The following is a 12840-nucleotide window of genomic DNA, read 5'->3' as shown; positions in this document are numbered from 1 at the left end:
CCATGCATGATGTATTACACTGCAGGAATGTAGAAATAATGATTGAGGTCCTGTAGTAACACGAATGTGAGGCGTGACATTTGACACATTTAGCTTGACTGCTTTATGTGTTAGTTTGCCTCCTTATCACAAATATTGAGATGTAGCATCAATATGAGGCTAAAAATACTAAAAATAAAATACTGCTGACAGTTTCTATCTTAGTGTACAGCACATATTAGAACTGCAATGTATGAGGAAAGTGCATATGTGTGATCTATATTTGCCCTTACTACTCCTCTATATCTATATTTGCCCCTCTCTGACTCATGAAGTATTTTGGGTGCATGTCTGTGAGACAGCTTTTGCCACATAGTCTTGCAAGCCAGACAAAACCTAAAAGGTTTTGTGAGATTAACCCAGTACATCATGTCTGGCTTGAAGGGATAGAAACAGCATTATGCACTTTACTGATCTATTATAAAGCAATTTACCATGAGCTTAATATACTTCTTTCAGTGCAGTGCATTGAGAGGGAGAAACAGATTGTTTAGTTTTATTGCTTTTTTCCAGTTATCAGTGAAAAGATAATGTGCACAACTTCCCTAATCTCCTGTAATTACTCATATATTTGTATTAAATTGTATTAATAGTAAATGATAAGACAGGCTTTAATGCATGCTGATATGGCAGCAGTTATGTCAGAATTGGAGAGTATGGTTGCCTTCAGATGGTGTGTGCTCACGAGAGGAGTCCATATGAGTTGTGATGTGTTTGCTGACCTTTTCATACCATTAACCTTTGGTGAATGCTCAGTTAATATGATGTAATTCTAGTTGTATAGAGTTGTTCTTTGTAATTTTGCAATATCACTGAGCAAATTGTTGATATTCCCAACGGCCTCATGTTTTCGCTCATCTCCCGACTGGCTTCAATTTACAAACTGGCTCAGCTTGACTGGTTGAAGTTCGCCCATGATAGACAGTGACTGACAGATGTTACATCCAGTCACGTGCCTGCCCTTTCCCCAACTGTTTCCAATGTCGGATTCTCAGGTGGTTCTGTGTACGAAATTATCTGGCGCCTAAGGTTAACAATTTATGAGGGCATGATTGTGCATGTAGAGTTAAATTAAATAATAGTTTTTAACAGTTCCTCGATTACAGTGGAGTCACAACAGGTTTCAGCTACAACTTGTTAGTACTTGTTAGTCGGATAATTGTATTGTTTTGCTCCTTTAATGGGATTTGTTGACAATGAAAAAAAAAGATGGCCACCAGCATCATCCTTTCACCCAATTACACTTTCTTTAAATCTTTAAGTCGTCAATGCATGTGATCTGGGGATTTCACTCACTGCCCACCACTGGGTACAAACACAAAAGATGACACTAATCGCTACAAAAGGAGGATAACCTTTAAACAGCTTGGAGAATACAGCATGTGCTGCAGGAATGAGATGCGACCTCAGAGCAGCCTACCTTCCTTCAATACTCAAATAGCACTTACATTAAAGAGATGAAACCAGCGCTCTCTCGATCTATACGCTAAAACCTGAGAGTCTCAAGTTCATTCATGATCTTGTTATTCATTCAGTCATTCATGCTTCTCTCCCAGACATTCTCTCTCTCAGGATCTCATATATTTCTGCCCTAGTCTTATTGTGAGTTATGTCAAAGTCCCCAAAATGGTAATACGGGGATAATAATGTGCTAACAAGCCAAACAGCTGATAAATCCTCCCTTAAATAATCCACATCACTGTGTCCTTTCTGGGATACCCATTACATTCTAATGAGGCTTGGGAAAAGCTTATTTTGTTTTTGTGTTTTGTTTGAGTCCCTCTTTCCATCCTCCCACTCAACAAATGCAAAGCCTGCTGCATGTCGAAGAAAAGAAGGAATTTCTTTTGGAGGAACAGTTTGGGATTGGTTCATTGAGAAGATGACTGGCCTGTTAACCCTGTCGCCTCTCTAACTGATTGGCTCATTAGCAGGTGTTACGAGACGGGATCCAGGCCTGGTCTCGCCGCCTTTTCAAATTCTGATCCAGTGCCAGCGTTTAGCACGTGCTAATTGGCATTAGTACCGTCTGTGGGTGCGGAAGCCATTAAAAAAGGCAGCAATTCTCTTGTGCTGGGGGCCGTTGGTTCTTTCACAACCAACTGGCTCTGTTAAAGTACGCGAGAGGGTGAGAATATGCACAATAAATCCATGATAATCGCAGGGGGGTTTCCTGTTGCCAGTGAACCTTATTTCACTGCCGACTAAAATAATGGGAACACCTCCAGTCAAAACAAGTCCAATAAGCCTTTAAAAAGAGAAATAGAGCAATGAAAATGTCCCTTGTTTTGACTGACAACATTCAGAGAGGGTATTCCCTGCATGAGTCACTGGTGAGGGGTGAGAGCTCCGACATGAAGAGCACTCGGCCTCATTTCTGTCTGCTCATCTCCATTAAAAAGAACCGTCTATCTGTGCAGCAACCCCCCCCCCCCCACCGCAACCTCTTTTGCTGCCTGCTTCCCCCTCTGACTCCTGCATATTGAATGTGTTTAAAATTTAAACAAGACTCTAAGCCCTCACTCACATCGCCCATCCGTGCATCCCTGTCCTGTGTTTGACCTCACAGTCTACATAGAATGGAGTCAAGGCAAATGTCAGTTACAAAGCCAGATGACGGAGGGTTACTGCAGAAATCTTGAGTTTGGCAAAAATGGGGTACAAATTTGGGCGTTTGAACTTTAAAAGTGACTGAAAGCTGCGGAGAAGCAGGCGTATGCCCCTGAATTTTCAGTAACACAGACTGCTGTTCACCAAAATAAACAGTTAAATCAGTAGTTTTCATCTGAAAGCCACAAGGCAGTAGCTGCGGTTACACAGACAGTATTTCTTCAGTCTGACTGAAATCATTCTGATTAGAGATTCCAACTCAACTGTTTACATGGACGCTGAATAAAGCAATATGATCCTACATGATCCAAAACATTTAATCAAATGCAACTTTTATGACTCGTGCAAAGTGGTTCCCCCTGCTGTCTGATCTGCTGAAAATATAACAGAAGTGGAGGAAGTTTTTTTATCACACTTTGAGAAAATTCAATTCATTCAAGGACAGAAGGAGGAGAAGTGGTCCCACCTGTTAAAACAATTTTCTGTGGCTATGTTGTAGCTGCAAATTACAGATGTCCCCTAAACACTCCACATGCAAACTATCCATAGAAGCAACAATTTACTGATGAGTCATAAATCTAAAGTCTCTGATGAAGCTACTACTACCGGTGGTGGTGGGTTACTGTTATGTCTAGCAACACAACAATTCAGCCTGTAGCAACAACAGCCTCTTTTCCACCGCAGGAACTTTTATCATTTACCCAGGATTTTGAAAAACCTTGGCACGTTTCCACCGAAATTACTGGATGAAAAAAAACTTTCCCTCAACCCCAAACTTTCCCTAAAGAAAGTACCTAGTAGAGAGGTAGTACTTTTTGGATCCCCCGGAATTCTTGAGGGGCGGGGCTATGTGCTGAAGAACGCTGATTGGTGGAACACACACTTGCAGCGTTCCGCACTTTAGTGCCAGTGTGGCTGCAAACTTTATTTCATTTCTATGAGCTTCACTTCGTTTGTGTTGTGATTAAGGATGGGTACCGAAACCTGGTACTAAATTAGCCCCGGGGCTAAATCATCAAACACCGTAGTATTGATAAGTGCTAACGGTATCGGTTCTTTTATCGGTACTTTTACACATTTTGGTTTAATTCATTATCATCCTGTCCCAATGTTACATAAGGCAACTTTTTAAAAATCAAAGAATACATTTATAATCAGAGCACTCACATAAGAACATAGCACTAGCTCTTTTTGTATTTATGAACAATTCTCTGTCAAAATCAGCAGAGGGAGGCGTGTAGAAAACAGCAGTTGCAGCCTGTCATGTGTGGCACACGCACCAAGTACATCACCTAAACTTACCCCCAAGTAGGCCAAACATCAAATGTTTACTCCACCCCTTCTAATGAGGTCGAATTGAGCCGGTCACTTTAGACTGATTGGATTATTATCATGATTAATTATGGAATATTACTGTAGGGTCAATGTAAATGCACCTAGAGTTGTAGTCAAGCCCACCTCAACCAAGACCAAGAGCAGAGTGTATCAAGATCAAGTCAAGACCAAAACTAAACCAGTGCGAGTCCCTCAATGCATTACACTCCTACGTTCAATAAAATGTGGAACATGCAAGACAGACTCAATCCTCAAATAGTTCTGAAATATCCACATTTGCATTAAAACAATTCCTCTTCATTCACCTCTTTTATTGTCTTATACTATATATGTGTATGTGTAAGTGTACCATGAGAAATGTCACGATAAAATAATCAAAGGGGGGCATTGGTGGCTTAGTGGTAGAGCAGGCGCCCCATGTACAAGGCTGTTGCCGCAGCGGCCCAGGCTCGACTCCAGCCTGTGGCCCTTTGCTGCATGTCTCTCCCCCTCTCTCTCTCCCCCCTTCACGCTTCACTATCCTATCAATTAAAAGGCAAAAAATGCCCATAAAAATATCTTAAAAAAAATCAAAAAAATCAAAAGGCATTGCAGAGATGAAGTTTGTGTGTGCAAACAAATACCAACAAAACACTAAGGAGCTAAAAATCACTTTACAGCTTTACTCAACAATCCTTTTTTGCACATGCAATTTAGTGATATCCTCAGTATTGGTCTTGACTGGTCCTGAAATACAATCCTAAGTCCTCTTTGTCTGAGACCGAGACAAGAGTGAGTAAACATGCAGACGATTCCAAGACAAGACCTTCAAAAAGTGGTCTTGAGACCAACTGAATTATCTTGAGAGCACTGCTACAAGGAAATTATGATAAAAATAAGCCTTACTTAAAACCCTGAGGGACAAGGATCTTTATCACAGCACTACAATTAACAGTTATCGAGGGGTGGTAGTAGGACGAGAGCCTGAGGGACCTGCGGGAGCTGAACAGCACATTCACAGTGTAACATTATCTAGCAGCAAGTTACAGTGATAATATAGCTGAGTCATGTAGAAAAAAACATTACTAATGCAATTTCAGTAAAAGGATGGATGAGTCATAATTTCTCACATTAAGGAGTTTTAATAAAACTTCTCCATGTGGAAGTATTCCCATCACCGTTGGGTGACAACAACATGAGACACAAGTGATATCAGTTTCCTTTGTTCTTTTAGAGGTGATAGAAATCAAATGTTTTCTCATTATTTTTGGCCGAAATGGAGGTGGCCTGTAGTGCACACGCCCATGGGGCCTCAAGAGCGCCAAAGCCAGAGCTTAGTGACTCAGGCACTAGACATGTTTGCAGTCCCAGGACATCTGAGGAACTGTGGACATTAAACAGTAGTGTGATAACAGATTAAAAAATGATGCCAATGTTTGAAACACCGTTTTTTAGCATTTGTGCTGTATTTATATTTACAGTTACCAAGCTCTGGTGGCTGAGAAGGCTAAAAACAAATTTAATTTTTCTTCATGTTACTGGAGCATTTCTTGTTGTAAAGTCACAAAACTCAGCCCCAGTCCTAATCACGTTAATTCCTATTGACTCTTTACAATCTGTCGAGTCCGATCAAATATTTATTTAGGATCTATTTTTGATCATAACGCTACATCGTACATATTTTAGATAACAGTAAACGTACATCAAACAAGTGAAGCAATTTGTTATATTTGACAGCAGCAGAAAATTTAATAAAATACAATTAAAGGAAAATACATGGAGGCATTTGGGGAGTAGATTTAAGATAATGTTATGCTGCTTGTTCACAGATCTGACGAATGTGACTCAAACCAGCGAGACGAGCACAGAGACAAAAGAAATACATAAATCTCTGTTTAAATAAACAAAACTAATTGGCAGAAAATACTGTGTCCACGTAAGATCCCATCACTCATTGTAGAAGCTAAGCTCTCAGGGCCTTTGAGAGTAACAAGTATCTTACACAATACCCCTGAGACAGATGCAAAATGACAGCAAGTGAAGGGGTTGGTGCTCTAGTGGAGGTGCCCTATATGTGCCTGTGCCCAGTGGCTCATTATCTGTTCATGGAATTTGGGCATTTAAATGGAAAAGTAATAAAATAAGTTGTGCAACGTCCCGCTGGCCCCCAGGGAGCGATAAGCAAACAAACAAAACAAGTAATATATTTTCAAATTAGTAAAAATAGTCACAATGTCTGTTAAGTTTTCCCTGGGAGTTCTTGTGATTACCATGAAGCCATCTCAAATTCAATCCCAATCACCAAAATTTAAAGGCTTTTATCGTGGCACAGGGTCCAATCAGGACGGCCTGAATGTGCTGATTAAAAAAAAAGAAAGAATGAGAAAGAAGTCCGTAACAAGATTTGCTGCAAGTTCACATTTCAGAACAGATTGAAGTGGTTCAGTGAAAGACAGCTTGTACTGATTCTTGGAATGAGGTTGGACAGAGAACATCGGACGGCCATGTGGCTGGTATTATCACGGCTGCCTCCGAAATGAAGTGCAATGAAACAGTTGCATGGAGGTAGAAGTGCAGGTGGAAGCCACTGTTCATATGCCTGAGCATGTGTGTGTTACAGATGGCTGTACGCTGGCCAGGATCAGCGTCTCTCTGCTCTTTGTCACTGCTGATGCCTGTAGACTGTCTGTTTAAACAGGAAGGAAGGGAGAGGAATGCGATGGACTGTGGCCGTCACTGGATAGAATCAATGTGGGGAGAAACGGCGAGCAAAGTGGCTGCGTGTAGCAATCCAAGTGTATCACAGAAAAATGTGCGAAAAAAAAAAAGATTTTCAGGAAGGGAAAAGGAATGAGAACAGAGGGAGGGTATGACGTTGTAAGTCCACACAAAAAAATCCCCCTTTTCTACAGCTTTAAAATAAACCCTCTTGTACTACACTTCCCTGGCACAAGGATGCATTGATAAAGACGAGAAAACACCCACCGGACTCGGGGGTCCTCTCAGAAACGCCTCTGCATTCCTGAGGCGTTTCCATGGCTTCCCTCAATTGACAACAGGTTAAGAGGTTTGTGGGAAAAGAGAGCATTTGTCTCCCATCCTCATCGTGCTAATGACTCCGGTTTAACAGGTTTAGATGAGTGAGTGACACCACAGGGCCCCCTGCAGGGAAAAGTGTGATAATCAGGGGGTGTAGAGTCTTTCCATGCAGGACGAACAGTATTTTGGTGGATAGGCTATAATCTCTCTGAGAAATGAATGAAAAACATTCAGAAATTAGACATCATCTTATGATGGGATCACACCAGCTGCAACACAGTGATCCGCCACTTACAGCAACTGTGGGCCAGGGGGGTAAAGTGGAGGGGTTATAGCCCTTCCCTACTTCTGCTGCACTTGCTTGGACCACACCCATCTTCAAACTTGGCCTCTTGATCGCAACTACACGTCTGTCAAGTTTTGTCACTACATCTTGTGTGATTCTGCCGACATCCTGTTGACAAAATCTGTCCAAGACACACAATACCAGCCCTCGCAACGTTGTCGTGACTGCTAAATAATCAAGGTGCCCTTAATCACAGGGCTTCCCACTTACTATAGTGGAGCTGCTCAGTGGAAGACACCAGAACATTGTGTTGGTACAAGAATATGCATAATTGTGCGAATAAGAAAAAGCTTCATGTTAAAAAAAAGAAAAAGAAAGAACCATGACTGATTTAAATATCACCACAAATCACCTGTGTCCTCTTCAAGAGCGTGACATATTTCATTTTCCTTTCTCTCCACAGTGGTGAGGGTGGATGGCGGCCCCCAGCCTGACACGCCTCCCCCTAAAGTCTGAGGAAGAGGCGGAGGAAGAAGAGGAGGCGTCAAAGCTGAAGACAGGGAAAAGAGAGTGGGGACTTGAACCGTGGACCAAATAGAAAGCAGGGGGGAAGGGGGGGGCCACATGGGAATGTAAAATTGACTCTGATTCATATCTGAAGTGGCCACAGAGCAAAGACTTGACTTGTATGGACCTCCCAGCACCTTTGGACCACAGTCTGACTCTTCATCCCTGCATATAGAGTCCAACTCTATCAATCAGTGTGCCTGGACCTCTACGGCAATATCAACTACTGTGTGTACTAATGCCACTGCAGATACATAATCATTGTATATGCCGGTGCATTTCGTATTAACTGACTATTCCAGTATCTAATATTGACATAATTCTCACTAACTGCCAACTTAGTTTCCTCAGCCCCTTGTTAAGCTTTAGATTTCCTCTAATTCCACAATCACTCGCCATGAAACATATGTGCCTGAAAGGTAAATAGGCAGAAAGGTTTTCCATTATCTCCTCTTACTCTTCCGTTTGCATCAAAGAAACCTTCTTCCTCAGAGACCCCCCCCCCCCCCCCCCCCTTCCCATCTTTCTCTGTGGCGTCCCACTCTCAGATAATCCTCTGTCTCTCTCCATAGGATTCACTCTATTAGACCCCCGCCATCATCTGCGATACAGAAAACAGCGGGGGAGCCGTGAGTCACTCCCGAACTTCTTCTGAAGTTCCTTGTTCTTTTATCATTTAACCACAGACACGTTTCATGGCATGTTGTCTTGTAAAATGTTTGCATCATTGTTTGAGATTGGCTGAACCGACTGATGCAAGTGACTCATATTTAGGGAAGAAAGGTCGACTGCTGTGCAGCCTGCTCGGTAATCAACTATTTTTTCCTCGGTGACATGCTTCTTCCTACTCTCCACATACATAGACCCCCTCACAGCACCTCCAGAGATTGTGTTTCAGTAATTTCATGCTCATAATGTAAGACACCCCAGTGTTTGTCTCCTGTTTGTGGTGCATTACTTTCATTTTGTGGCTCCAGTTACATGGTGATTCAGCAGGGTACCCTCACGTCTTCTATGGAGCCAGCATGAGAGAAACATCTCTGGACTGTGGAGCTTTGCTGACTCACTGCGATGATGTCTGAGGGGAAGCGAAGCCCTCGAATGACGTCATCACTTAGTGACCCAGTATGCAGAGCTGCTCGTTAAAAAGATGCTTAAATGAATTTGTTACTGAAAAAATGTGCAGAAAGGAATCCCATCTGTCATTCTTTACACCTACTGAGTGGAAAATTGGGACACCCCTCAGAGGCTTTCACCATCCTCAGCTTGCTGACACCACCACCCTCCACAAACTCACTCTTACAGTCTTGCGTACAGCTCTGTCTGCGTGATAGAGTCTGATAAATGGTAAATGGACCTGCATTTGTATAGCGCCTTTCTAGTCATCTAGTGACCACTCAAAGCCCTTTTTACACTATGAGTCACATTCACCCATTCACACACACATTCACACACTGGTGGCCAGGGCTACCATACAAGGTGCCACCTGCTACTCAGTTTTAACACACTCACACACCGATGGAACAGCCATCGAGAGCAATTTGGGGTTCAGTATCTTGCTCAAGGATACTTCGACATGCAGCCTGGAGGAGCCCGGGATCGAACCGCTGATCTTTCGATTGGTGGATGACCCGCTCTATCTCTGAGCCACAGCTGCCCCTGAAACAGTGCCGAGGCGCTAATGCATCGGCAGCGGCACTCACGTCAACACAGGGCCCATTAGAGAGACGTCCTCACAGGCAGGTAGTAATTACCTCAGGGTTTCAGCTTCATTTACCCTCGGCTCGCCTCGGCTCAGCCACTTCTCATTGGGATTAACGCTGCGGACAACAGAGGGGCGACACTCTTTGAAGCCTCAGCATGACATTACATTAAGTCCAAGGCCACTGACATTTACTATATCGCCATGGTGATATAAAAGCACTTAGCTGCAAGGCAGGGTGGCACCTTTTATCACACAGGACCACTTTTATGCTGCCTCCCTCCTGCCGCTCGCAGTAACTGTAAAAGCAGTCAACATAGATATCTTGTAAAAGAAGTATACTGTAGCGGAGTTTGACTGCACCGCTTTAGCGTTCATTCCTACAGGGGCACATACTTTCTCAGGGTCCCTCTTGTTGTGGTGTGACTAAAGATTATCAAGAGATTCATAGAGGATTTCTGTTAACCACCTGTAGATGTATGATAGAGTAGGTAGGCAGGCAGGTACAGATTATAAGCGGCTGTTTTATTGAGAAAAAGAAAATGTAGACTGATATGTGTTAGCTGGATCCAACGTGACTAAGACTCTGATGAATTTAAAGAAACAGTTCGCCATTTTGGAAAATATGCTCAGTCACATTCTTGCTAAGACGTAGATGAGAAGATTGATACCACTCTCAAGCCTGTACAGTAAATATATAGCTCCTGCCAGATGCTGGTTAGCTTAGCTTAGCATAAAGACTGGAAACAGGGGGGGAAGCTAGCCTGGTTACAACTCATTTATATAATACAAAAACCATTGAGTTATATACTGCGTAGGGATGTCGGTTTTAGTTAATTTTGCTTTCGATAGCCCAACATCCATCAACCAGGGACCAATGAGTTTATTTTCATGGAAAAAGCGCAGAATTACATGAAATACAAGAGACCTTTCCTTTTAGCCCAGCGCTGCATTAACTCAGTTAACTTTAGCTCTGCATTTCAAAGTGCTATCCATTTAGAGGTGGTGAAATTTTAATGTTTTGTGATGTAAATATCTTGCTTTTTATTTTAATTTCTGTTGATTTGCTGTCAGACAGCAAGCTAGCTGCATTAGCATGCTTTAATATAGTGCCAGCTGCCCCTACGTTCAAATTGTTAGCTAAGGTTAGCCTTGTCCGCTCTGCACGGTCCACCGACTAGGCTGGGTGGGAGCTAGCTAGTGGCACTGCTCATTTGGCAATTGCCACTAGTAACGCCATCCTAGTGATAGGATGTTGCTGCGGAAACATGGTCACCACACACAAGGATGGCTACCATATTTCCAAAGCAACGCTGTTGGGTTGGGATGGTGTTAGAAGTGGCAATCGCCAAAGGAGTGGTGTCACTAGCTAAAGTTAGCGCCCATCAGACCCCTTCGGTGCGCAGCGCAGTAAACTAAAGAGTAGTAAAATTAACCTATAGACCAACAGGCAAAACTGATCAAAAACATTCTTGGCAGTTAATGGATTCAGAGTTAACCGTTGACATCCCTAATGCCGACTACAACCCCTGGATGAATGGTATCAATCTTCTCATGCAACTCTTGCAAACACACAAAGACAGGAAGTAAGTGTACAAACTATTATTTCAAAGGAGAAATAAGATGTGTTAGTTTTTCAGCAGAGCTTGTAGAATCTAGTGAGCAACAGATGGATAAAAAAATGTCAGGCAGACAGGAAAACTGAGTCATTACATCCGATGTCATGCTGCAGGGATCGGTCACACGGTCACCAACATCTCAAGACAATTAAACTTTGTGGTCTCTTCACTTGTGATTCATCTTGTATCACTGCAGCGTTATGAATGGAAAAACATAAAACACTGCTGTTCTCTGCTCACAGCTCCTCAGTCAATGTGTGCATGCATGGTGGACATGTGACCACTCACACACACACACACACACACACACACACACACACACACACACAAACAGAGAGCTGGTGTGATTCATCCTGATCCTTGCTGTGGCATTGACATTAAAGCAGATGCTGCTACAGTATGAGTGACCGGAGTGTTGATTTAAAGAAAAGAAACTCCTCGACTCTGTCTCCCCCAGAGGCCCAATCGACCCTCAAACAGCGCACTCATCTACCCTGAAGCGACTCATTCTCCTTCTCCTGCAGCTTGTGAAGTAGTCAGACACACAGTGTAAGAATGTACAACCCTGTTAAAAACGGAAAAATATGCAAGACACATTCAAGGATAAGGTTTCAGTTTGCCCTCATTCTGTTGTTGTGAAACTGTCTTTATGTTTTCCTGTTGGTTTATATTATGAATAGTATTACACCCTTTGGAGTCAGTATTTTTTCTAACAGATATGTTATTTTGTAGCACTTATTAGATGTAAAATGAATGCACTCAAAGAGTGTACCACAGTTCAAGTGCCTGTGTACAGTGTCAGGTGTCTTTCAGTTCAGAAGTTTGACGATATATTTTTCTTTTGCAGTTTTTCCTCTTATTTTATGGTTTTATGTGAATTTCTTTGATATTTTGAGAGCTAATGAAGGTTTTTAGAAAACAAAAGTCAGATGAACTTTGGAGACTCAAGCAAACTGTATAAACCTGGCACTTATATAGAGAGACAAATAGGTTGCCAATGAAGACATACTGTATGTAAACATGCTATAAATACTGGCGACTAATAGGGTCATGTAGCATTACAAAACATATACATGCCACCTGAGACTTCTACTCTAAAACTCACATATGCTATTAGTCAATAGGAATCAGCTCTACTGTGCAGAGGTTTTTGCATGTACAGCAAGTAACATGAAATCAATGGGGAGGTTCACTGTGATTCTCTGTGATATTGTTACAAAGTTGATACAGACAGATCAGGACCTGCTCCCAAACAAGCGGAATGTCACCTGTACTTACCTACTAATGTAAAATGCATTGTGTAAATGTGAATTTCTTAGAGTTGATACAAGATACAAAAATACACTATAAAATGTAAAAAAAAACAAAAGTGTGCAAATGAAATGAGCATCTATAATACAATAAACAGAGATGTCATTGCATTACGTGTCCAGTTTGTCTTTGTAGATAAACTATAACTCTAGCCCCTTTTACACTGCCTGATCAAGGCAGGTATATCACGCCTTTAGCCACGTTAAGGTAGCAACAGCGATGTCTGTATAACGGGGCTTATGTTTACATGCACAAAGAAATCTGATTTTAAATGTGTTAAAGGAATAGTTCAATATTTTGGGAAATATACCTATTCGCTTTTAGGCTGAGAGTTACATGAGAAGATCAATACT

General features: G+C 42.1%; 1 protein-coding gene across 1 annotated transcript in view; it reads left to right on the top strand.

The window, feature by feature from the left end:
* Positions 1-12597, top strand: part of ngfra (nerve growth factor receptor a (TNFR superfamily, member 16)) — a 41216-nt gene extending 28619 nt beyond the window's left edge. The window contains exon 6 of the mRNA XM_033644021.2: positions 7752-12597. Coding sequence (XP_033499912.1) covers positions 7752-7804 — 53 coding nt within the window. The 3' untranslated portion in view covers positions 7805-12597. The remainder of the gene's footprint in view (positions 1-7751) is intronic.
* Positions 12598-12840: the final 243 nt, after the last annotated feature.

Source organism: Epinephelus lanceolatus, chromosome 18 (assembly GCF_041903045.1).
Source record: "Epinephelus lanceolatus isolate andai-2023 chromosome 18, ASM4190304v1, whole genome shotgun sequence".
Taxonomy (NCBI): Eukaryota; Metazoa; Chordata; class Actinopteri; order Perciformes; family Serranidae; genus Epinephelus; species Epinephelus lanceolatus.
Note: the sequence above shows the minus strand (reverse complement) of the source record. Positions and strands in the feature narration are given on the sequence as shown.